Source organism: Chaetura pelagica, unplaced genomic scaffold, assembly GCF_000747805.2.
Source record: "Chaetura pelagica isolate M959 unplaced genomic scaffold, ChaPel_1.0 scaffold189, whole genome shotgun sequence".
Lineage (NCBI taxonomy): Eukaryota > Metazoa > Chordata > Aves > Apodiformes > Apodidae > Chaetura > Chaetura pelagica.
In genome coordinates this window covers 4,105,312-4,132,363 of record NW_009970716.1, presented here as the reverse complement: position 1 = coordinate 4,132,363, position 27,052 = coordinate 4,105,312, and the positions used below count along the sequence as shown (strand labels likewise).

The 27,052-nt window shown below is 36.7% G+C and overlaps 2 protein-coding genes across 2 annotated transcripts; one reads left to right on the top strand and one right to left on the bottom strand.

The window, feature by feature from the left end:
• The first annotated feature begins 231 nt into the window (after positions 1-231).
• On the top strand, positions 232-2,290 carry LOC104396295 (chromosome unknown open reading frame, human C4orf19). Its single transcript, XM_010006129.1, has 2 exons — positions 232-263; positions 1,345-2,290. The coding sequence occupies exons 1-2, from the start codon at positions 232-234 to the stop codon at positions 2,288-2,290; spliced, it is 978 nt and encodes a 325-aa protein (XP_010004431.1).
• A 14,295-nt stretch (positions 2,291-16,585) lies between these two features.
• On the bottom strand, positions 16,586-24,948 carry RELL1 (RELT-like 1). Its single transcript, XM_010006128.1, has 5 exons — positions 24,735-24,948; positions 22,830-22,901; positions 21,556-21,613; positions 18,760-18,999; positions 16,586-16,802 (listed from the first exon to the last, which is right to left on the bottom strand). Exons 1-5 carry the CDS (start codon positions 24,838-24,840, stop codon positions 16,586-16,588), a joined length of 693 nt encoding a protein of 230 aa, XP_010004430.1. The 5' UTR covers positions 24,841-24,948.
• Positions 24,949-27,052: the final 2,104 nt, after the last annotated feature.

Genomic DNA, 27,052 nt, shown 5'->3' with positions numbered 1-27,052 from the left:
ACCACTATATTTTTAAGAACTGTTAATTTCTTCCCCAGATTTTTCCCTAAACTAATGGCCACTGTCAATGCAAGATGGTAATCTGGATAGACGTTGAACTGCACTGCATCCATTCTAAACATGAGCATAATTTTTAATGCAATTAAATTTTACATTAATTTTACAATGCTTCACTGATTTTCCCTCTCCCTTGCTTTCCCTCTCTCTCTTTTCAGATTAAAGAAAATCCAGATGGGGTGCAGGTGCTGCAAAATGATACAAAGGTACAACAGAACAATAGTTGCTTAGACTGCATAAAATAAATGCATTAAAACATGAGTCTGTGCTCCCCTACACTTGTTGCTTAAACCAAGTCTGTTTACAAGGTTGGAGATTTCCTGAAGTCTACAGTGTCTTTAAAGTCATGCCAGAGCATAGGCATACTGATTTCCTATTATTTCCATTTGTTTTACTGTAATTGAGGTAAAGTGCTACAATTTCTATGCCACAGGAAAAACGTGTGGCATTGAAAACACATCTACAGCAAAGATTTTTCTTATTTAGGCAGCTTGAGCTTCTCTCAATTCTGTTGAACAAGGAGCAAACTTTGTCAGATGCTCCCTCTCTCCTAAGCAGTAAAAACTAACTACAGATCCTTGCTTTCATCATAGCTTTTATATGCAGTCAGTTGTTGGAACAATTCCCACAGTAAAAGTCTTCCTGAAGAGGAAAGCTAGCTAGTTTTAGGAAACCAACATTGCAGCTTCATTTGACAGTTACTCCTTCCCTTGGCCACACCTCTAGAACAGGTAAGGAAGTGGGCAAGAAAACCAGTGCTATGAGAGAAAGAGGGGAGATAACGAAAAGAGAGACTCTGGAAGCAGTTGAGGAGAAGTAAGGAGCAAGAAGAAAAATTAAGAAAGAAAAAAGGAGGGGATAAAAATAAAAGGACCAAACCAAGACTCTAAAGGAAGAACACCAGGGAAAAGGAGATATTTTAGCAACTACATGAAGACATATTAATTAAAAATCTATGTGATGACTACTCATTGCTGAATCAACCCCCCAGAGCATATAAAAAATAAAGCTGGAAATATGCAAAACCCAGCACAAGGTTCTCTGACAACCCCTATGCTCCTGGTGAATCTCACTGCAGGGGTTAGTTACTGTCAGTCCCGGGAGACAGCAGCCTGCAGCACAGTTCAGAATTTCCACTCAGTGGAGCCCACTCTCAGGATTCCAGTTAAAGTTTAATGACATCAGTTCCTCAAGATCTCTAGCCGAAATATTAAGCTTAATCCAGACAATTAGAAAAAGGATTAACAGCATAATTAACATTTCCTCTACAAATTTTCCTTACTCCAGCTATATTTTTGATCCAGAAGAAGTACAATCGCCTGGATGCATTAATGAAGGAAACAGCTACAAACACAATGAGCAAGGCAGCAATAAATTCAAAGAGAATACTGAAAGTCAAAAACACAAAAACGAACTTCAGAAGGATGAGTTAAACAGCACAGAAAATAAAAATCAGGTAAACAGCACAAACGAAACTCTCTGGAACCATGGAGGCAATGATTTTCAGGAGGATGGGCTCGTGAAGTGTGTTGCAAAGCCTGATGTTGCAGTCAATGGTGGCAACTCCTGCTCTGAAGCACACCCCATGCTCAATCCCAACATAAACCCAGTGAAAGAAACCAGTGAACTGGGAACATCCATCCAGCCAGAGTTTTCTTCAGCCAACAATAGAGACTTTTACACCAAATCAAATAGGTCTGGCCAAGAACTTGCCCTAGAGACAGGCAGGCAGAGGAAGACAGCCTGCAATGAGCCAAACAGTATTCAAGATGGGAACTCCCAGTCTACAGAAGACAGCATCTTTCCAAAAGGAAGTGCAATACCAGAGACACAAAACAATCCCATACAACTGCCAGATATTGATTATCCCCAAAATGGCAATCAAACCAGGAACTGTGTTGAAAAAGATAGCTTTTCAGGCCATTGTGCACATTCAGACCAAAACACCTGGCCTTCAGCAATACAGGTCCAAGATCTTTGTGTAACCCCACCTTCGTTTATGAAGAAGAGCAGTATTGAACCTTTTAAAATAGACTCCACAAGTTTGAGTGAGGGCACTCCAGGTGGTATCACTGCTGTGGCTGTTACCAAAGTAGCACAGGCACCCACACACGCCACTCAAAAAGACACCAATGCAGAAGCTGAGGAGGAAGATGCAGAAGTAGCAGCAGCTCTGGCTGCACTGGAAGCTGCAACTGCAGGGGAAGACCTGGAAGGTGATGACGAGTACTAGATGAATGTTTCTAATACACTGGGTAAGATCCAGATTTTATTTCTGGATCAGTATGAACACATGTACAACACATGTGGACAGCTGTTATGAACAGCATATATAAAAGGAGTTGGGACTAAACCTCTGTCCTTTCAGCTGTTTTAGACAGCTTTTTAATTTCTACTGCCTGAGGTACAGAAGTGCTCCCTTGCCTAATGGCAATACTAATACTCTTCTCTATGGAGCCAACCAGTATGGCAAACCATCACTTCTTCCACACAGAAGAAATTCTGCTGTATACCCACCTCACCTGGACTAATGCTAACATTTCCTTTGGTTTTGATCCTTAAGAGGGTTCATGCACACTTCATGTTTCAGGTTCAGACAACTTCCATTATTTACAACAGAAGTATAGAAGCCATGGAGTTAAAAACTGCAGATTTTCCTCACGTTAGCACAAAAAGATAAAACTGACCTGAAGTTCTATAAAGTATGAGACAGGGAAGGCACTTCACTGTGGTTATGGTTCCCTTACAGATTAAGCCTAAATCTGTGCATGTGCAGCTGGCATTAGGATGATTACCTCATCTCTTTCCTGGGCTTTGATACCCCAAGTGACCTACTTCAGTTCATTAACACAGCAGAAGCCTACCCAAATCCAAGAGTAGCTGACTTTCTGTTGCTTTAATGAGCTGAAGTAGCTCATGTAACAATTGCACATACACTACCAGAGGCATTAGAGGGATCAAAACTCAGTCCTACCAGTTTGGATAGATTAAAACTGCTGTGAAACTACAGCCTGAGACCTCTGCTGCATTTTCCAGGCACACATCACTTGCATTAACAATACAGTTTGCAAATAGATTGTGTCTCAGACTTCCCCAGTAAGACTTGTTTTGTTTATATACCAACAGCAAGAGTCAGTGTGGACCCATCTCTGGTTCTGCTGCAGTCCTTAAATTTACAGCAGAAAAGGGAGTGGCCTTCCAAGTTGAATAAAGTGTAAGCCCTGAAAATATCAGAGCTGCATTCATAGGGTGTTTGCTCTTCTTCTGATCTTCAGACTAATACATTAAACTTTCTTGTGGGAAGCAAAGGAGTTACAGACCATCTTGGTACTGCCATTTCATCAAAAGTGGGATCTTAATGGTTGAAATAGGAAGTGCTTGACATGTTATACCAAAATTTTGTAGTTTTCAAGTCTGTTATAAAATCTTAATAAACTTTTTAAATCATATGAAAAATTATCTGGTGACTTTTGTGCTGTATGTATTTTCTGATTATATAACAGTTGCATAAAAGAAGTACCATTAGGCATATCCTTCATTAGATACATGAAAAGGAAAAAGCACCAACTATGTATTTGTCAACAGTATAGAATCATAGAACTATTCAGGTTGGAAAAGACCCTTGGGATCACCAAGTCCAACCATCATGCCTACTCTACAAAGTTCTCCCCTAAACCATATCCACCAACACCACATCCAAACACCTCCAGGGATGGTGACTCAACCTGTAATTAGAGGGCTCATTTATGAAGTAGAGCTTAAATGTTTGAGTTTTCCTTTGATAAAAAAGGAATTAATGAGGAAGCTGATTGGACAATACCTATTTTTAATGTTTCTATATTTGACATAACTTTATATAGGTAGGTTGAAGCCATATGTAGCAATAAAGAACCAGGCAACAGGATAGGGAAGTATTACAAGAACTGGTATTTCTGTGCAAGATTTTGCATCTTGGAAACTAATGTTTTACTCATTATTCTCCAAAGGTAGTATTACAGCTTCAAGGGAAATTGCAATCTTTCTATGTATAAGCAAAGAGACATTGAGTAAGAGTAAGCTTAGCATCTTCTCATTTAGTCATGGGTCACCAGTGGGTTACGAAAAATATCTCAGATCACTGCAGATATTCCAGCTATGACAACAGGCATGGAAGATAGCCCAGCCCACTTAACTCAAAGAAGTTAAATCTTTCCTGGAGAAAATGTTACGGGGGAAGTTTGTTTACAAGAGCAACAGAAGAACCTAAAATTTAATACTGCAGAATTTTTCAGTTCAGCAATCAAAACCCTAAACAAGAAAGCAGGAACCTGGAAATAGGTAAATTCCATCAGGAATTTTTTTTTTCCCCTTTAAAGAACAAAGGCAATCAGCTGGGCAAGTGTTGCTATGGAGACTTCCCATTAAAAAATAAAATCCAGAAATAGAAAGTCTATTATTTTCTAAAAGGCACTTCAGATTTGATTGCTTTAATCTTAAAATACCAATTGTATTATCATTTAAATGATTAAATGAGAAACAGACTTAAAAATTTTAAAATTAATCTTGACCTTACACTGTATTTGTAGCTTCAATTTCCTAAATGTGATTTAATTTTCCAAAAGATTAATTATTGCCAATGTATCAGAATAATTTTTTCTAAATGAAAACAGAATATCTCAATATTTATTGAAGCTGTGTATATGTTATTTCATACATTTATTGTATTGAATGCCTGTATTGTACATTTTAATTACACTGAAATTATCAATCTTAATAGATTATCTTGAATTATGATATCTCTCCTTGTATGTAGATGGAAATTGGAATCTATATTGCACAAGGGCATCACTTCAAATTAAATGTATTAAAACTTCCTTAGCGTGCCGAATACAGAAGAAAGTAAACTTAAAGTTGTTCTATATAAAAAACAAATTTGTAAAGAATTTTCATCAACAGAATTGTTTCAGACAGCATCCCTCCACATTTTAGAATACTTATATCATACAATGTTTAAGAGTAATTGTAAGAAGAAGATTAAGACTTTCAGTGGTCTTTACAACATGAACTGCCCTTGACAAAGACAATTTTTTTTTTCTTACCACCCTGAAATCAAAATAGAAAATCCTACTTGGCAAGGCTCTCCAAATTTTCGTGCATTCACATACACAATTAGAGACCTTAGTCTCAGGATTTCCTGTCTCATTAACAACTTCACTTAGCATTTCAGGGAGGTTTTGTTTTTAACCTTTCCTGCACTTCAAACCTTCACAAAAATTTTCCAAACTTCAGAGCAATTCTTAAATTGAACTAGTTGGATAGACAAAAAACAGCAAATACTACCTGCATCTACAAATGATACTACTGACTGACCACTTCTGCAGACTCTGTCCCCTGCTTTGGGGCTTTTTCAATTTCAAATTAAGAGCAGTTGACATCTTGGAAGAAGCTAAATGTTCATCCTGAATTCTGTAAGAGACTGAAATTTATTATAGCAACTGCAGGCCTTAATAGCCAGTAATGACTTTTATAACATTTTATTCATAAACAAAAATTTTATTAAAAGAGACTTACTCCCCCCACTCTCCACTTCTTGCTCCTTTAGTCAAAGTAACAGTCTCTTTTGCAACTTAATACAGAGAACAGAATTCTTCAATGAAGCAGTTAAGACAGTGCATGTCTTGATTTTGGTTTTAGTCCAATTGTGGAAGTATAGATCCCAAGCAGTCATCTCACAACCACCATGACCAAAACTACGGAAGTTACACCATTCTTTGCTCTGAATCTTGATTGAAATTATTATAGACTAAACAAGATTTATCATGCTTTTGCTGTACTCCATAATTCAATTACTGTATATTACCAACTGAAAAAAACCCATTTTTTTTTCTACAGCAGAAGAGAAAACAAGTCTTTGAGGAAATAAAGTATCCCAATACTATGCCAGGTGGCAGCTGACTGAAGTACTGAACCAACCTCATAATAAAACCCTGTCAGGTGAAGGCTGGAACTCCCTGCTGTTTACTCTGAGCCAGAAATTACCTTTATCTTATAGGGGCGTAGAAGCAGAAAGGAGGAAAGCAACACCCTCAGCTACTCCCTTAACCACAAGCATGGCCAGATTTTCAATCACCTGTTACGACACATGCTATCTCTTGCTCTTAACACTTTGAGTTGTACCAAGTGATAGCAATTAACTTACCTAGACTTAGCCAAAAGGAAAGGAAGGTAAGTAACAAAGGCAAGATGACTACCAAGCAAAATAAATGTATGAATGAGATTAAAATACTGTTTAAGTATTTGAGGACAAACTGTAGGGATCTGGCCAAGAATGCATAACCTAGGTTGTTTTCATCTCCTGTCAACAGGTTAAGAACTAAATAAAACTTTGCTTTCTGCTAGTTGTTATTTGGGAACCTCTTTTAGAAACAAGATGACATAATGCGAACTTAGGGACATTCCTCAGATCAGTTTTTCCATACACTTTTCAGAACAAAGTAAGATCCATGCAAATTCCAGTGTTTCCTCTACAAGATGCACTGAATAAACAGATTAGACTGTTTCAGTTGGAAGGGTCCTACAGTGGTCAGCTAGTCCAACTGTCACAAAGAGATTTTGCTGTGGGCAAAAGTGGTACGAGTTTCTCCAGAATCCATCTCAAGAACTGAAGAAATATTCCAGACTTTTAACCCCACAAATTTCAGTTTGGTAGATAAAAGTGACCCTGTACTTTGCCAGAACAATGTTACTGTCTCATTTTGGTTGTTAATTTTTAACAATTAATCTCCAGTATATGCACACTTACATACCAAACACATCCAGCTAGCATCTGCAAAAAAGAACTGTACTAAAGATTCAACATTAATCAAAATCGAGACAAATTATCAAAAGCCCTACAAAGTAATATAAATAATCCACTCTGACTGGTAATTACTTTTCCAGACTCATGCATGAGCATTAATTAGCAGCTTATGCACAGAGCTATTGTTTTGACATACACCACACAGATCTTGTTCATCCTTATTGCTTTGATTAAAAATTTGGCTTAGGGAGAAGTTTACCTTGTTCCTTTTAATAACTGCACCACTACTGCCTCTGCACCTACCTCACCCTTTCTTTTCCTGAGACTCAGGAGACCTGGCCCCTACCTCCAAGGCAGCAAAACAGCATTGCTGAGAAACAGTGAGGCACCTCAGATCTGATTAAATTGGGGGGAGGGGGAGGGGGTGTTTGTGTGTGTTTGTGTTGGCTTTTTGTTGTTTGGTTTGGGGTTTTTTTACACTTAAGACACTTTGAAAGTTTTTTGAATCATTTATAAAAGCTTCAATAGCTCCCTCTACTGCCAGCAAATACATATTTCAGCTGCTCTATGCAAAACCTGCTCGCAGCTGCTGGAAAACCACATTCCTGTTTCTCTCTCTACACACATTCACGTGTGTTTATCTGTATACACATACAGGTATGTAGAATTCTTGAAAAATAACTTTTGATAAATACTATGGGTATTTAACAGTGTTCTAAGATTGCTGCTTTAAAAGGATTTTTTTTTTACTGTGTGTTAAAACACTGAAGGCCAGTATTTAAATACTCAGTATTCCCATCAAATTTCAAAGTACTTTCTTACACAATGCAAAAATCACACCACATTACCTGGGTATTTCGCTGGATATACAGTGACGTCCGTGGAGCAGCGACAATTTTGTTTCAGTTAAGATACAACAGGTCTGCTCTATGAAGACTTTACACAGACGAAGACAAAGCAAGCCTGATTACGTGTCCAGAAACATATGGCCAAGCACTACCCATGTAACAGGTCCTTGGCTAAGGCACATCCACGTCACAGGTGACGTGGTATCTCTTCTTACCTAAGCTTAATACCAAAATGAGGTAATTCAGAGGTCACTTACTTTAACAGCACAGACAGCTTTCACACCCAGCTGGTGTGTCTCTCCAGAGGCTTCTGCCATCTTCGCGCTTCCAGCACTACAGGCCTGACATCGCTCTCACCTTCTTTTCTCTGGGAGTTAAAGGAACAGACTCCCACTTTCCCAAGCTGCTCAGCTTCCTTCTCCTCATCTTGCTCCAGCCTTACTACCCTTTTCTCAGTTTTGCCTCACCAGATGACCTTAACACGCCAGGAAGGCAGCTCCAAGGCTGACTAGATGCCTTGCAGCTCTCTGGAGTGGTAGCTGAAAACCTCAGCCAGCCCGGCCACAGGTGGTGCACAGAGGAGAAACGGTCCCTCTAGAGCAAGAGGTGCAATCAAATTGCAGCAGGAGTAAACAGACCAGCAGCACCTTATTGCACACCTGCTACAACCGAGAGGAAAATAACCCACAAAACTTAAAAAGCCCACAAAAAGGATATGGAAAACAAGAGAAATGAAAATTGCCTCCAGAGTCTGCTAGTATTTGTAGTGTAACTGCAACCTTCTCTCAAAGCAAATTCTCAAATACAGGACTTCACCAAACACTCAGAAAGAAATTAAATCTAAATCCATCTTTATCTGACCAATTCTTATATGTTGTTCATTACTCTTAGATAACAAAGGCTCAATCATGCTCTTTTCTTGTTTATTCATTAGCAGTAGTATTACAAACTTGGCAGGAAAAAGGAACAAACAGGCACAAAATGCACAGAGACCCTAGTTTCAAAGATACAAATTGATTCACACTACAAACCATGTCTGAGGCACAGGTGAGAGCACTCAACATCGATTAAATATCCAGGAAACTTAATTCTTTAGGAGGGATATGTCCCTCCCAGTCATGTCCCAACTCAGTAAGGACTTTCAGCATTACCAAACAAAAACAGACTGTATGCTCTCCTCTCATCAAGAGATTAACACCTTCAGAAAAAGGCGTGGTTTTTTTTAACCTACATCATTCTGTATTAATATGCAATCAGTACAAGCTCAGTTCACTTGGGGGGAGGGACGAAGCAAAAAAAAAAAAACAACCAACTGACCAAAAACCCTCCAAAAATCCAAATCCAAACTTGTCTGGCACTTGTTCTCTTCTGTCTTTTCCTATAATGCCTTCAGTGCCCATCTCCTTCCTTCTCTGCAATTCAGTTTGGCTCTGCTACCCAGCACCACAAGACAGTCACATCTCCCTAGTAGGCTTGAGACCCTGCTCTGAGCTGTGCACACTGCTCAGGAATACTGGAGCCTGAGTTCACTTCTACAGGAAGTGCATCAATGCAACACACTTGAAATACAAAAAAAAACAACCAACAACAAACTACAGAACAACACTTGTGGCTTTTTTTTGTTTGTTTTAAAACTAGACTATTTGGCTGAAATAACACTGTCTTTCCACAGTGAATTTTGACATAACGCTCTACTAAAAAAATAAAGTCTATGTATTAGGGAAAAATAATTATTACTCATGTAAACAAAAATTACATCTAGAAAAAAACTCACGTTTCTTTTGAGGATTTCTCTACGTCAGCCCAGTTATAACAGAATTTCTCAAACTTTTAATACTTATATTTCAATATATGCACATATCTAATGAAAAAGTGTATTACACAAAATTGCAGTCTTCTACCCTTTTCTGGCATAAAAGTTTGTTGATGCTGTTATATTTATAATGAAGTTAAAACTGAATGAAACCTGACATTTTTAACTGAAAACACTATTAAGTCAAGGAAAAGGGGTCAGGAAGGAAACCTACTAAGGGAAGATGCAATAGGATAATATATTAATCTCAGATTATTTTGTTATGCAGAAGAAAAAAATGACCAAAAAAAAATCCCTAAAAATAAGGATCAAAATGTGTGTTCAGTTTCCAGAAGCTTCACTATTAGGAGTGTCTTGATGCTTTTTTAAAAATCGTGGTCTGGAGGAATCTTTTTAATTTTGTATATAAACCACAGCTGCATATAAGCCTCTAAAATTCAGATAAAGACCTAAAAATAGACCTTGCGTGATGCAGCTAGGAGCACTGAAATAAAGAACAAACTGCAAACAGCATGGTACACTGATAATTACATCTCAGCTAGCCTCAACAACTTGCTTTGAGTTCATCCGGCAAAACTAACTTTTAATGCCATTTGCAGATTGTTGTCATCCGTGAGAACATAATGTAACAAATTAAGCACTGCAGTATCACAGAGGGACACAGGCGGAGAGGAAGCAACTGGAAAGAGCTTCCCGTCATTTTTATTTTTTCATTCCATACCTTATGAAAACAATTGTGTATTTTTTAGAAGCTCAACATCAAATATAATAGTAAGTTAAATGTCTTGATAATTTAAAGGTAAAAGGTCTTTGATCTAATTCAATACCAGCTTAGATTAAAGCATACATTTTCTTCTTTCCCATATAAAATATGGAAGCAATATTTGCAATTGTCCTTTCTCAGGAAAACAGAACTGCTCTAAATTCCAGCAAGCTACCATGTAACCTTCTCACTACCTCCACAAACAAAAACCTGAGGTGCAAAGAGATTGCACTACACATTATGATTATGCAAAGGTTAAGTCTCAGGAGATGGATGCAGGCTTAAGGAGTCATAAGCAAATTTAAGAATCAATATTTTTTATTTATTGCTTGGTAGTACAAAAGTTGTATATAAACTATGTTGTTAAAAATACATCTGAATGCAAATTTAAGAAAGGCTGACTAATATGGCAATCTCCATACCACCAGAGAACTGCAGAGTGTAGTGTTAAATGCAATAAAATAGGCAGAGTTCCTAAATCTTACTGAAGTAGCAATGCACAAATTAAATTCTTGCATATATCAGGTCTTATAATATCTTAAGTATTTTACAGAGGTAAACAATGTTTTACATATCCAACACTTTTTCATTACTTTTATTCTACACATTTCCAATGGAATCGAAATAGAAACTACTTTTAAATTAAGTAAAAAAATACATGTTTCTATTTAAACTTTCTTCTATCCTTTTGGCAAATTTACTTGCACTACTAACCCCTGATGTACCAAAACATTAATAATATAATCTGGGTTTTTTTAAAGCTTTTTTAATAGCTTTTTTTGTTAAAGCTTTTGGCATAGTCCATAACTGTCCTTTCTGAAAATTATTTCAGACTGCTGGGTTTTGCCCAGTCCTCCCTTTTTCCAGTAACATTTTATACCCATAGCTCTCAATCTCTCGGAAACTGAAAGCTAGCTACTATATCCAACACTAATTACATTCCTCTAGAAACATTAGCTCTTCATACAAATAAATCAAGTAAAGCTTAAAAAAGAAAAAAAAAAAAATAATATTAAATGTATGCCTGAAGGATGAGCTTGGTTTATGTTATCCTTAAATAATGAAGAGATTTCATAAACAAGGCTTATTAATGGGAGTAGGGAGACTAATCACTCAAGGTTCCATTCCTGGCCAAACACTTATTTTGCATTTTCGATGATGGACAATTAACTGTAAAGATATCCCTTCTAAAAGGAACAATAAACCATTTATTCTTCTCAGATCTCCGGTGGGTGGTGGGATGTTGTTTTGTTATTTTGTTGCAAATATAGCATTGATGACAAGTATATATTGATAGGTCCAGTCAGTACCTTGAGAGAATACAAGGAAGACCATCAGCAGCACATACTTTAAGCAAGAGAGAAATAAAAAATGTTCTCTGACAAGACATGGAAGTATCTAATATGTAAGCAAGAAGACTAATTTTTATCTTTGTACATATTGATTAACACTGCATAAACTGATAAAGAAAGCTGATTCTCAGTTCTGAAAAAGAAACGTAGTTCAGAGCACCTAAACTAAAAGGATTGAAATTATTAATTTAAAACAAATCAGTTTCAAAACAAACACAAATGTTTGAGCTCATATAGCAAATAAAGTTAATAGTTCTCAGAATATAGTGCAATCTCTACTAAAATGCATTGCATTAGAGCTTATATTCTTAGGCACTCAGAACAAATGTCATTTTTCAGTTTCTATGACACAGCAAATTTTGCTGAAGTATTGCAAAGATTTCTGTCCCAAAACCAAATAATAGGACAAAGCAGAGATAAAACGTAGACACAAAGAATCAACATCACGAAACCATCACCAATATTTTTAGCCATAAGTCACACTTAAAATATGAAGGGAGTGACACTGGCTTAAGATTTTGGTGCCAATCAAATCTGCTACCCTCAGTCCAATAAGGCCACTCTGAGGTACTCTAGTATATACTCCATAAATTTTTAATGCCAAATATTCCATATCCTTCTCTAATGCTTGGAATATGTTGCCTTAGCTTAAGAAGGAACCTGTGGGTAAAAACAAAAAAGAAAGGCAAAACTATTAGGCATTCTTCAAATATGAGTCAGCAGTTAGAAGAAAATGGCAGAACAATTGGCCTTGGGGAAGGACCTTCCCAAGAGCTCACTCAACTGCACAGAAAAAGTTGCTCTTTAACCTAACATTAAGTAGTAAGGAGAAGGTAAGGGGGGAAGAAAGGCAATGATAATTAAATTTAATTTCTGCATATAACTGAATCACTCTTGACTGTGAAGTACCCTTCATAGAGTAGAAGGGCTTATATACCAAAGGGACACATGCAGATTCTGGCTGACATAATTATTTCCTTGTATGTTTTGCTTGGCTACTAACAGATAGATTGAAATAACATTTTCATCTTCTAAAGGCTCGTCTATCTTCAGCAAACACTTGTCAATTCTGGAGTGGAAGAATAGAGCAGAAATATCCAAATGGACTAGAGAGGTGAACACAGTTTATCCATAGGGTAAAAATCACACTATCGAGCTCATTAAAAATGTTTGTCCAAGTACAAAAAAAATATATATATTATTTTATAAGGCTTTTACCTTTACTGTCCAAAACTCAAACAGCTTTTTGTTTGGTTTATAAACATGAAGCCCAACATTTTGTGTAAGGTTCACTCAGCTGAACAGTATGTGTCTCTAAATCTTACTGATTTTACTGGTGAAAAAACATTGTTTAACCTTCCATCAATGCCACCACAGAACTTGCAAATTTATTTATGTCTATGGTGCCATGAATACAATTCCTTAAGTAGTATGCATCTCTTGGGAGTTTTCAGTTTTCTCCAAAGTGCTAGCAGACAGCCCTCTTCTAAAAGCTGAACCTGCCAGAGAAGAAAGAAAAAATTAAAAATACACCTAAGTACCAAAATTCATTTTAGGATGAAAAGGCCAATTTAAACAACAGCAGATGCTCTGAAATGGAAAAAAACCCCAACAAAACGGAACACAATTACATGAAGTGGTTGCTGTGCATTTTAAGTTTAGCAAGTAAAATCCTAAAGAAGAGGAACAAAAAATTCAGCTGGTATTTATGAAAAAGATGGACAAAGTGACAAATCACACCACAGTGCAAATCACACGTGACTTTGAAAATGATACTATGAATAGAAAACATTCCATAGGCTCAGTGCACCAGTATCTTAAGCTTTTATTTACCCAGTAGCTTACAAAGGATGCACAAGAGCTCAACTCAAAATTTTTACCTCAACCATAAGCTGTAATTTACTTTACTAGTTTACATGTGCCAATAAGCATATTTTAAATAAACTTAAATTATGAAATGGAGTCTGCTGAGCACATGGATCTTGGAGACATGGAGAAGACATGCAACAATTTCATATGATGCAGCCAGCAAGACACTAGGATTAGCCGAAACACTACAGAGATCACTTCAAGAAAATATTAAGAACATGCCAGTTTAGGGGAAAAAAAATCCCTGAACTCAGAAGTAGTAGTGAACAAAAGCAAACAGCTTGACTGTGTTACTTGGGTACAGCCCAACTCAGGAATTCCATCTCATACCGGAACTCTCAGTAACAGACCATGAAGCACAGATCTACAGCCTCCAAATGCTGAAACAAACCTTTTCTGGCAGCAGTTAAACACACATCTCTGTCTGCCTTCTTCCTCTGCATCTGAAGATCTGAGCCAAATTCTCCAAAACTGTATGTTTTTTATCATAAATTTCTTGTCTGGCAGCACAGAAGTCTTAAGTGCTGCTTATCTGTTCAATTTCAGTGAATTAAGGTATAATAATTTATTATTTTACTGAAATAAAAAATTTAAGTTAATTGGGCTAACTACTTACTACCTGTTTCTATGTGAAGAGCTACTCAGGGCAGTGGACAAAACAGTATCATAGCCTTTCAAGCAAGATCTGTTTATTTTTTGTAGTGTGTATCAAACAGGCCTGGCTAGTTTCCCAGATGATTTACAAAACAGTTCTGCTGGACTGGAAAGACCTTTACAAGAGATTCCAGAGCCATTTCTCTACTATTAGAACATTCGTTTTCAGAAAGGGCAATACTTTAATCCTAAGGGATGTTCTACAGGAAAAAGCTGCCATAGATGGACATTTACATTTTTTATTGCTATACTACCATATCTCTTGAGAGAACAGCTTATTTTTAAAGTAGTAATGGTTTAAATTTAGAGAATAACTTTTAGCTAATTACAGGGAACAGCTTTCTTATTTAGGAAAGAACAAATTAAAATAAAATTGGACTACTAGTTACTTCTACATAACTCCAAAAGATTAATTTTTTTTTCTTTTTTAAACAAAGTGCACTGGAATTTACTTTCGTATATGGCCTCTTCTTTCTATTGTTAATGTTTAAAAGGTAACTAGTCTACCTTGAAGTGAAAAGCCATATTGCAAACAGTCTGATCACGCTACCATTAGAGATACAGAAAAGAAAAAAAGTCACAAAAGTATCAAAACAACTAGCTGGACCTGAAAATGCCAATGCAGCCAGTGAAGGAAGAGGCTGTCTCCTGTTGCATTTAGATAATACCTGATTTTTTTTAAAGTAAGAAAGCAAAAAGAAACCATGCAAAGAAAGAAAAAACAACCTCAGCACCAGGACATAATTCTGAATCAGAAAATAAAGAGTATAGCTTGTCTTTCACTGGCATCTATAAATCACTCACAGGTTACAGAGCAGCAATGAGACAGACAGAAGCCACTAGAAAGCTATAGTTTGTCAAGATTTGCCACAGAACAAAAAGCAAAACAAAAAAACACAACCATCCTTACAGTCCATCACCTACCTCCAAGGCAGTATTTACACTGGGTTTGACAAGCATTTTTTGTCCAGTCTGGTTTTACAAATGTCCAGCAATAAACATAAAACAGCTTACTCTGACTTCTTAATTTTTGAAGCCTGAAATCCTTCTCCTTGCAAATTAGCCCACTATTTACATTCTTACCCACTAAGCAAAAAGAACAATTTATTTCATTATCCTTCACAGCTTTTTAAACATTTAGAAGCATGCCACATATCCAACTCTTTCTTCATCTACAGCAATGATTCAAAAAATCTGGGTATAATTTAATGATGAGGCACAATGTTCAGACAATGACATTCCTGCTTAGCTCAACAGTCCTACCTGTGCTGCCAGTAAAGGTTGGGAGGAAGTGTCCCATTGCATACCAGCTGTCTACTTTGTCTTCCTCTCTAAATTCAAACAATTACAGAATGCTTTCTTAGTGAACAAACAACAGATACAAAGAAAAGGCCACATCCTGCACCTTGGCCTTTCAGAATTTAACCTCAAGACGCTGGAGACATTTTGGGTTTGTTACATACTTAAACATAACCAATTTTCACCTACGCATTTACTGAGAGTTTGAAACTGCCCTGAACTGATCAGCATGACTTTATCCTATGTCTCAGCATATGGAGAGCTTGGCATTGTGCACTTTGTTCACTTTCTTCAAATCCAGTGCTTTTATTTTGTCACCCCAAGAGCCCCTTTCTTCCAAGTCTCAAGCTCTGTATTTTCAATCACATTTGTGGATAAATCCCCTTTCCCCTTCAGATCATCAATCAGTGGGTCATCAGTTAGAAATAAACCATATTACCTTACAGGGTTTTTTCCCCCCCCAACATTCTTAACTGTTAAAATTAAAAAGTAGCCAGGGGTATATTCCAAAGCCATGCTGGACACATTTTTGACATGCTTAATGGGGTACTTCAAGCAATTCATTGAAGTTAAATGACTCACAAAAAAACCCCAACCTCTTGGCTCAGCAACCTACCATAGATCCCTGTGATAGGAGCATTTTCATGTGTCTCCGTTCTATCAGAGAAGTATCTAGTAAGCAGCCACCTTACACAGGCACGCAGCACAGGGCAGCAAGCACAAGGAAGAAGCACTGTAGTTATTTCAGAGATGCAGCTGTCAGTAGCATTTGTTTCTTTTGGGTAATAAGCACATTGCTACTGCATCTGAACCATCATTTATTCCCAAAATTAATACACAGATGTTTTATATCTTGGTCCAGTGATGACACTTCCTCAAAGTAGTTTTTATTTCAACATCTACTCTAATTAAATAATTGTATAAGAATTTGGTGGATAATTTAACCTTTACCAACTTATCATTAACTGTGTGATCAAATACAGTTTTTGCAGACTTCTATAAAAACTTCTGAAATACAAATATGAATTTTCATGCAGAACTGATTTCATTCCAGCATTTTCAGCTTTGTGTCTCTCTAGTGATTACCTCCACTTATTTCACAACATCCCACTTTCAGTATTAATACAGTACCCAATGTTTAATACCTGCAGTTTATTCTGAGCTTCTCCTCTCACTTGTCTCCTGTTTCACAGGCATGGCAGGTGCTTCACTTGCTTCCTGTTCCACAGGCATGGCAGGTGCTTCACTTGCTTCCTGCTTCACAGGTGTGGCAGGCATATCACCGTTGATACTCTCCATGCCAGTAACAGACATCAAGCTTTTCCGTTCTTTGGAATTTGATTTGTGCTCCACTTTTGTGACTCTAAATCTAAGGTAAGTAAAAGAAAGATTTAGTTGTATTTCCCCAGAGATTAAGTTCTCAGTACCCGGTGTATGGACAGGAACATGTTTTCAGTGCCAAGATCTAGACATCAGAGCAGACATCCAGATGGACCCAGCTTCACTGCAGAGCAATCCTCCTTCCTACTACCTACATATACCTTTAACACTCACTACTGCTGAATCACACCTCCTCAGGGAACCGCGTTTTAAAGAGGAATCCACAGACTGCATACTACTACTTAATCAGTAATTTTCTAATACAACTTGCCACGTTACAAGTGGGCTAAAATAATTTGGCAGACATTAAACCCCTTGTGTTACAGCCAATCCTCAGATATCAGAGGGGCTGTGGGCAGCTGGGTTTAGTTTCTGAGCGATGCCCAAATCAGCGTTAGTGGTCCAGTCGCACTCAACACCTCTGTTGGACTACCAGAAGTCCAGATGCACTACTAACATCACACCACCTGCCTAGCTGCACACCACCCTTAACCAGCACGGCCACACTCAAAGGTTTGGTCTGCATTCTGGGACAACACTCTCTGCTAAGTCCAACAACAGTGCGATTGCAATGTTCCGTTGTGGCCAAGAAGGCCAATGGCATCCTGGGGTGTACTAGAAAAGGTGTGATTAGTAGGTAAAGAGAGGTTCTCCTCCCCCTCTATTCTGCCCTGGTGAGGCCGCATTGGGAACATTACCTTCAGTTCTGGGCCTCTCAGCTCAAGAAGGACAAGGAACTGCTTGAAAGAGTCCAGAGCAGAATTGGTGTAAAATTATCTCACTTCACTTTTAAAGATATAGACTAGAGAAAATTCAAGGTGCATGCTTGTTGAGGTGTGGTCAGACCAACAGAGGCAGGTAGCTTTTCGGATGTAAGTATGTTTTAGTATTAAAATGAGATTATAATGAGCAAAGTTCAGTAACGGACAGTAGTTTGTCAAAAAAGAGACAGATTTTTGGCTAAGTATCAAATATGGAAACCTTCAGATCCCCATGTTATTAGAAAGTCCAGCCATAACGTTTCCAAATGCACAGCTCATCAGCTCCATAGTACCTACAGGCCCCCATGTTTACCACTGAACCTGGCTGTGGTGTTTCCACTCTGCTCCACCCTCCATGCCAGTGTCCTCAGAGTCAGCACATCAAACTCCCCTGATGTTGCTGACGACTAGGGTTGCCCAGGGAATTACAGTGGTACAGACTCTTTACACATTAGCTGAATTCCCGCTTAAATGTCCTGTTAATTCTGTACCATCTCTCAAAAGGTGAATATAGATTTGATTTCTGAATCACCTTGTCATGGGTTAATGGTGGGTTGGCAGTTAAACAAATAGCATAGGATGTTTTCTCAGATCCAAGCAGTGGCCTTGGTTCTGCACACCATTCTCCAGCTGTAACTAAAACATTGAGTGTTATCAGTCCTAGAAGCAGACACAGACTGAAAATATGCTGTTAATTTCAGCAAGGCCAATTACTTCGAAGAAACTTAACTGAAAATGCAATTACTAGAAAGAAAATTGGTTCTATCCTGGCTCAAACCAGGACACGCTTTCACCAGTCATCCCACACAACTACAAATAAGCTAGGAATTAAAAATAACAAAACAGAATGAAGTGGTTTCTTTAGCTCACACTTACTGGAGAAATAAAAAAATTCAGAGACGTTTGTGCACAATCCTTGTTTCTTTTTATCCAGTATCAAAAGAACAATAGCTTTGGATTTATACTCACAGAAAATCCCCACCTACTTATATAATTCAGGGGTCGGGGGAGAAAAATCAAACAAAAAAGTTACATTTACCTCTTCCAGAAACAATGTTATTCTAACCGTATAATTACAAAAAACAATCTGATGCTATAAACAGTTGAATCAATTAATATCTGATCCAACATGGGTCAATGTGGCATTCTTAAGAAAAGTATACAATAAAATGACCTAAGTCTTACCTTCCCACAGAAAGGACTGTAACTTCTCCAAGACGACTTCTTCTGTGCTCTTTAGATTTGTGGGCTGGCTTTATAAAGTGCCATCGTTTGTGGCTACAACGACTGCAAACATCCTTTTCTATTACTCCTCCAACAGTATGGAAGTGATGGCCTTTGCAGCTGTGTTTAAATGGAACAGCACCAGGTGACAAAGGAGTCCCTGGACTTGTTGGACTCGTTGGAGAGGCAGGAGATAAAGGGCTATAAGAAAAAGTATAAAGGACATTTAACATTAACTATAAAATCCTGTTTCTTAAAAAGGAAAAAAGTATAAAATGCAACCTTCAGTTATGTCTAGTGAACAGCTAGTTTTTTCCAGAGACTATGTATTTGTAAGACTGTCTGGTTTAAGGTTCCCTCTGATACTATATTTTTGCAGTTAAAATTACTCTGATAAATTAACTCAGCTGCAGCCATGTAGTAAAAGTAATTCACACAAAAGGCAATGAAAAAAATTCAGCACAAGAGAACAGGTTACATGGACTTATACTGATGAAGACATCTAATTAAGTGATTAAATTCACTCTTGGAAAACTAGGGAAAGTATTTCAAAATTGTTATGGTATCTTTAAGAACTGACAGAAGAGCACAGTCCCACAATATTGCAGAGAGGCAAAACTGAAATGTCTACCATGAAGAAAAAAGAAATAAACAGACTAAAAAAGGTTAAGCTTAAGCTTTTTTAAAAGTACCTAGAAGGAAAGAAATACCAGTACAACCATCAAAAGCCATTTACTGAAAATATCTAATCAAATTTGCTTCTAAAAACAGTAAAGCATATAGCATAGATAGAAAGCAGAGGTATTTTTTTATTTCAGCATCAATTTTTACTCTATCTGGCAACACATTCTCCTAAAGCAAGCTAGAGCTCAGTGCATTAAAGGTGAAATTAATGTAGTGTAAGGTAGAACACCTTGCTAAAAAAAAAAAAAAAAAGAGACATACCAGCAAGTTATGTATCAGTAGATTACTATGAAACTGGAAAGACACACTACATGTAGTTATTCTGGTCCTGGTGATAGTGTTTTAAATAGCTCCTTGGGTAATGAACTAGAATAGCTAAAGTACCCATAAACTGTAGAGAACAAGGTAAGAAATAAGGATGATCAGAGGAGAGCATGAGTGTGAATGACACATTCACACATACATAAATCTTATCTAAAATAAAGGATGCATTGCAGCAAGGACAACAAAATTTCAGTGCTTTTGCAGAAAAACTTGACAAAGCCAGATTAAAAAGCAACTATCCAGATGACCATTCTTAGAAAAAGAAGGTGAGGATCACAAGCTGAACATGAATTTTACAACATTGTTGCTTAAAAAGGACAAATTTCACAGTGGAAATAACAGGCATATAACCTGTGAACCTAATGTTACATTACTCTGCATTCATCAGGCCTCAGCTGAAAGTTCCATCCTGTTTTAGAAATGTTATTTCAAGATAAATACTAACAAAGTGAAGAGACTCCAAAAGAGAACAGAGAGAACAAACTGAAGAAATAAGACATGCCTTAAAGAGACAGGAGTTACTTGGTTGCTTTTTTTCAAAACAAAAATATTGACAAGAGACATGTAATGGTTTTCAAATAAGAGAATGCTATAAGGGAAATAAAAAATGTTTAACATGTGAAGCAAAGACAGGAACTAATGGCTTAAAGTGAGAGAATTGCAGATTTTACTTAGCCATTACTATTCTCATTATTAGGAAGCATTTAACAGTGCACCAAACTTACAAAGAAACAGATTTACAGATTGAGTTACTGAAACTTTAGGAATATCTGGCAGAAATTATGTAGGAGCAAGAAAACAATCAAGTTTTCCCTTCACTGTATTTCTATATTTACTTCACCACTGAAAGAGTCTAAAACTCCCAAAATAACATCACACATCTCTACACAAAAATATTCAATTCAAATTCAAACAAATATTTCTACTGCACCACAGAAGTTAAAAATAATTGCTATACTTGGGAAGTTGATAAAAACCTGAACTTACGAAAAGAGTTCAATAACCAAGCCTCTCACTGTTAAAACAGGATACAAGTGGTTGCATACTCAACTCTTTGTTTTACTAAAACTATACACTCCCACTTCTTTTATTAGTGACACAGTATTACTTGAACCTTCATCTTCTCTGCCCTGAATACCAATACAGAATCACATGAAGCGTATTTAGAGGAGTAAAGATACCATTTAAAGGTACTTATGTACAGATACAAATACTTTAACCAAAAAAATGCACCTGCAACTCAATGGCTGAACTCCTTTCTCTACATAATTGACTAAATGGATATGTAGTGAAACAAAATAAGAGGTAGGTCACCCAATGTATATACATTTAGTATTAATATACTAATGCATATTATAAAGAAAAAAGTAAACCAGAAGGAGACACAAAGATTTGTCTATTTTAAGTTAGCATCCATACAAATCAAGTAAGTGCTGCTTCTGTTCTCTGAACTCCAAGTAGCTTTGGACTAAGCCAACCTGTAAGTAACTTCACCCTACAGTAAACAAATATTTGCAGCCTCTGTAAATCTTTAGCCCAAGAAGTAATAAATCTGTTTTACATACCTAGAACATATAACCAGAAGAGCCAGTTATTAACCCAAGGCATACATTAAGATTTAGTGACTCAGAGACACCACAAGGAAATCAAAGTATTATCCTCTTAGCTTAGTAACTTAGGAAATAGAACCCTTTGAAAGGGTACATTTTTAGTTGTCTCAGGAAACATGCATTAAAGATGAGCAATTACCTTTCAGGTTCAAAGACACTGCTATCTGCTACCATGGCCTTTAACACATCAGCATTTGCTGCAATGAGAAGAAATAGAATTCTTCAGAAGTGTACAGCTCTAACTTTAGAAAAACAAACAGCAAAATTAAAGGTCCTCAAAGAAATTTCATGTAAAAGAAAGATGACTACATTATGTATATCTCCAAAAAGAAATGAGTAAATTATGCAAAAAATGTTAATATAATTCTGTGGGATTTTTATAACACAAGGAACCAAAACTGCATTTTATGTTGCACTCAAAACTCTGCCCCAATACAAGCCAGGGAACATAGCCATCTGCACAACACTGCCAAGTCAGATCTCTAAACAATTTACAACATCCATTTGACCAGAAGAGTATCATCACCTCACATGTATAAAGCAACAATTAAGAACACCAGTTTAAGTGAGCCTTACAAAACGAAAAATAATTACCCACTCAAGAACTACCTATTGCTAACATAGCTAAAAAAACCAAAACATATGGGGTACCTAAGCCCAACCTTGAGGAAAAATACACAAGCTCAAAGCAGTTATTAAGGGAAAAAGCTCAAAGCAGTTATTAAGGGAAAAAACACGCAAACAAATCGAAACAAAAAATACAGCTTCTCCAGAGGATTAATCTTTATTCAGAAGCAACTCCAAGTTCAGTGATTAATAGAACTTCATTTTATACAAATGTAAAATTAAAAGGCTAAGGCTCTTGTACTATAAAAACATGCAGTCTCCTTAATGTTTCTTCCACTGGGCAAACATGTTCCAAACTGAACAACCATTCCATGGGCTATTTCTGTGATTTTTTTTCAGTCATATCTTATTTATCCTTTCCTTTGCTCATACAGCACATGAAGATAACATGCACAAAATTCAGTGTTAGCGCTAGTCTACCGTATTGTCTCAATTATACAGAAATCTTTCGTCAGACAACAGCTGTAGGAATTATTTCAAAGCATGTTTGACCTGACAAAAACAAAAAATTCCCATGCTTTGAGCGCATTCACTCAAATAGCTAAAATACCCAAAAATGCATGAGCCAAACTTACCCTACAAAATAATTTTCAGATAAGCAAAGACCTTTCCTATTTTGTTTGAAGTTACTGCCTTCTGAAGGCAATCTCAAATAGTTAAGCATGTACAAAATGGTTATTAAATGAAAACACACAAACATACCACGCTTTGGAGTATCTCAAAAAAACGTACTTGTTCTAGAACACCATGACAAAGGCTTATAAGCTCAATATCACAATACTATACCTTCATTTTTCATAATGTAGTTAACAATTTGTCCCACAGTGTCGGTATTCTCATGTATAGTTTCATTCATTTCTGTGCAAGGAAATAAATGTTATAAATATTTTGGCCTTCCAAATAAAGAATGGATTTATTTTAAAACAAATTTAAAAAAAACAAACAAAAAAACTAAGCCAGAATAAAACACATACACACCAGAAAAAGTCACATTAAAAAAAGACATCATCTACTGTCACTTTAGAGAGAAAGCTCAAATGAGCCTTTTAGTCCTTATGTGGGAAAAAAATATAAACACAATTTTACTGAATCCACACATCAGTTCCAACATTGATCTAAAACTTGAACACACTCAGTACTTCCACAACCCTATGTCAAAACTCCTTCTCTAGCTCATAGGGAGACAAACTGAAAGCAGTATTTCTAATCCTAAACATAGGGAGAAAAAATAGAAACAAAAATCAAACTGTCTCAAGTCACTGTTTTAAAATATGTATTATTGGTTTCTATAATAAGACTGATTCCATTTAATCTTTTCACCACAAATACAAGGACACAGCATTTGATTTTTTTTTAAATTAACAAAAAAAATCTAATACGACTACAGGAGCAAGAGATGTAAGAAAGAAATTTCATGACTACACTTAATAGTTTCAGAATTGATTGCACTCACTAACAATACTGGAAGCTTCCCCAGAATAACTTTAGAACACAAAGAAAGACTGGTCAGAGAAACAGAAAAACTCAAGAGTCACAGCTCTGCCCTTCCCTAACATTTGTTACGATAAACTTTAAAAAGAAAAATCAATATTAAAAAAAAAAATCAGAGAACTGTGGCAAGTTTGATAGGATATACCCTAAATTTAAGTAGTAAATCAGGGGCTTCACCCTCTCTGCATCATCCCTTTGACTGCATCCTAACACCTGCAACTTTGCAATGCCACTTATACACAGCCACTACCCTAAATTAAGACCTAAAACTGTTCCCATCTTCGTGTTACCACTCAGGTGAACCAAGAGATCAGATAGTCCCAATCACTGCATACACGCCCCAGGCCCGAACTGCTTAAGAACACCCTGAGGCTTCATTAGTGCACCACATGGCTCTACCCTTACACCACAGAGCCACTGTATTTTGCACTTATTATGAACCTACTGACAGTAATTAATTGGGAGAAAGGAAGAGGTCCAAAGTATTTTCAAATTACTTGTCTCTTGTATTAACTTAGCCAAATGCTATACTGGCCTTCCCAAGTGATAACATGCTGGGGTTTTTTTGTTGTTGTTTGTTGTGTTGGTTTTTTTCAAGAGAAGATGGAAATAAGGAACCATAAAAAAACAAGATCACAAATGAACAAAGATTAGAACAAGAAGAAAGCTATCCTTAAGAAAAATACATAAGCAGCCCACATTACATAAAACAGAATGTAGACAGTCAGTCCAAAGGCTCAGTTTTATGAAAGGGGAGATGAGAATGACAGCACAACAGGAACAAATTAAGATTGCTAAACATAAAACTAAGATTTTTAGTCTTTAAAAGGCAGCTTTTTGTCTCTTCTCAGAGAGAATTATGTATAAAAATACTATGATGCCAACAGCATGTGCAATGCAGAAAATCAATCTGTTGACTCCAGTGGTAGTTTAGAGCTGAAAAAAAACATACTGGATTCTTTGATCCCTCTGAAAGTTCTTAAATTATTTAGAGGACTTGCATGGGAAATTGAAACACTCCTAGCCTGATTGCCAAAGATCAAAACCCAACAGACATTTAATGGTAACAGAAATATTTCTCTTAATATTGTTTTTGATGTCAAATACAGGCAGAGAAATGTCAGAAGTCTCACAATAAATTATTCCATAATAGTTGCAGTGTACAGAAATAAGAAGTCATATACTAGACTTGTTGATTACCTATTTTTTCATCAAGTTTTTCTTCTTCTACTTGTTCAGCCTCTGTTGTACAGCGATATCCTTTTTTCTTAAGGACATGACAGATGAGGATCCCCAAGAGACCCATGATGAAAAAAACGGGAACCAAGGCAAAGGCAATATACTGTAGGTTTTCAGGCTGGCCATCACTGCCATCAGTTTTAGTGGTCAAAGTAGTCTGTAAGCCATAGGTTAACAAAACCAGAGGAAACTGTGGATTACCTACATAAACAGATGAACACAGTTACTACTATACACCATAAATCACTTAAAATAATTTAGAAAATTACAAGCATGGCCAAATCCCCATAACATCAATGTGATGTATCTTCTGTGATGACCTGAATGGGCAACATATTCTGTCTTGCCCAATAACTCAAACCTGTAACAGCAGATATTCATGCTTTATAAAATTAGTATAAAACACCTAACATACAGAAGACCCCCAAAGGATACTTCTTCACTGTAGCAGTGAAGAACAAAAAATACTCCAGCCTGACTGGCTTGTAATATCAACAGTAGGGCTTGCATATTTTGCAGAAGAATACTGCTACCATTGCTCCTTGTTTTTATCAGTGAAGAAAACATGGTACAATTCCCCTGGTCTTAAGTTCAATTAAAGTGTTAAATTATACATATTGTTCAAGACTGCAATTGTTTCCCACTACAAGGAAATAAAAGACAGGAAAGGTTAATGGACACAATCATATAGCTGAGAAGGTTCATCTTACATACAGTTTTTTCTGCTTTCTACAAATTTATAATTCATGTTTTAATATACCAATTTTTTTAATATTTTTTTTTTTTGCTATACCATCAAGTAGCAAAAGCTACAAAGTCCTCCACCTGATCACACAAAACAGCATAATTTACTTCACAAGCAGGAGAAAAGCCATCACACCAGAGCAGTATTATTTTGATGAGATCTCTGAATGTAAATCCAATTCAAATAGTTCATGCCACAAGCTCAGAAAGCTACTAATACATAAGCATCCTTTGTGGTCAAATATAAGAAAAAATCAGACAGATGCTTTGGATTTTGCAGCACGTTATCCATTTTAAGAATTAACAGGAAAGACTGACTACACTATTTCTAAGACATCAACAACCACTTACTAGTCAACTTAACATGTGGAAGAACAAACCAGGAGGACAATGAAATTAATCTCCAACTCAACTTTCTAGGTTTTCTACCTCTCTTTCTAGCAAGAGTGGCTGGCATGCATTGTCCAAACAACACATTTTGACACTTCTCTATAACCATGGCAAGTAATTCCCACTTAAAACCTAGAGAGAAAGATGGCATCACCACACGGCTAAAGTCATGCTTCAGATTCTCCAAGCTATGGCTCATTACAGTTTCTCCAAATGCCAAGTGGCTTTAAGAGGTCCCTTCACTTTCAGTCCTGTGCTATCCCACCTGCTCCTGACAGACCCTGAGAACCATTTTAAACTGGATCATTGAGATGATCAGGGTTCTAGAAAAAATGCCTCAAAAAGTCTCCAGGTTTTAAGTTGTCATTTCACTGCATGGTTATCACCTGTGGTTTGGCAAACTCCTCTATCAAGACACTTAGAAAGCTGCAGTAAGGGAACAGACAAGCATAAGCAAGGATGCATATAACTAGAACAAGCTTTCTTGAAATCGCTGTAATAACATGGAGCCATAAATATCAGAGCATGCTCCAAAAATAAGGGCAGGAGTACTAATTACACATTTTAAAAGCGTAACATCCTACATAATTATTTTTAAATCATCAACCTGAAGCCCCATTGACTCAATGCATCTTATCATTGCTGGGAAATCGCCAAATTCCAATCCTCTCAGAAAAAAAAAAAAAGGCAAACCATCAGAAACTATTTGGGTTGATATCCCCAGCCTATCTAATATATATCACCTGTAAATGTTTGCATGGTAAGAATTATGGTTTGGGTTTATTTGTTTTCTGTTTCTTTTTCTACCTACATAATACATTTTATTATTTAATTTAGTACTTCTGCTCACAGAATGCCGTCTGAGACACCAATGAAAAAACCTCATCAGCTACAATCTAACCAGCAGCAAAAGGTGCTGACAATTTAGACAAATTCTCAAAGGATAGCTGCAACCTATAGAAGTTCCAAGAAAATTTAAAAAGCCAAGACCATGCCTATACTGGTACTTTACTTCCTGACAGAAGGATGTTGAAAAACGCATAATTTATCAACTGAGTACTCTGTTGCACAGATTAGCCCACTAATCTGATTGAGGTTTAAAGAGCTTTAAAACTAGGCAGGAAAACAAAGTATTTTTTTTCCAT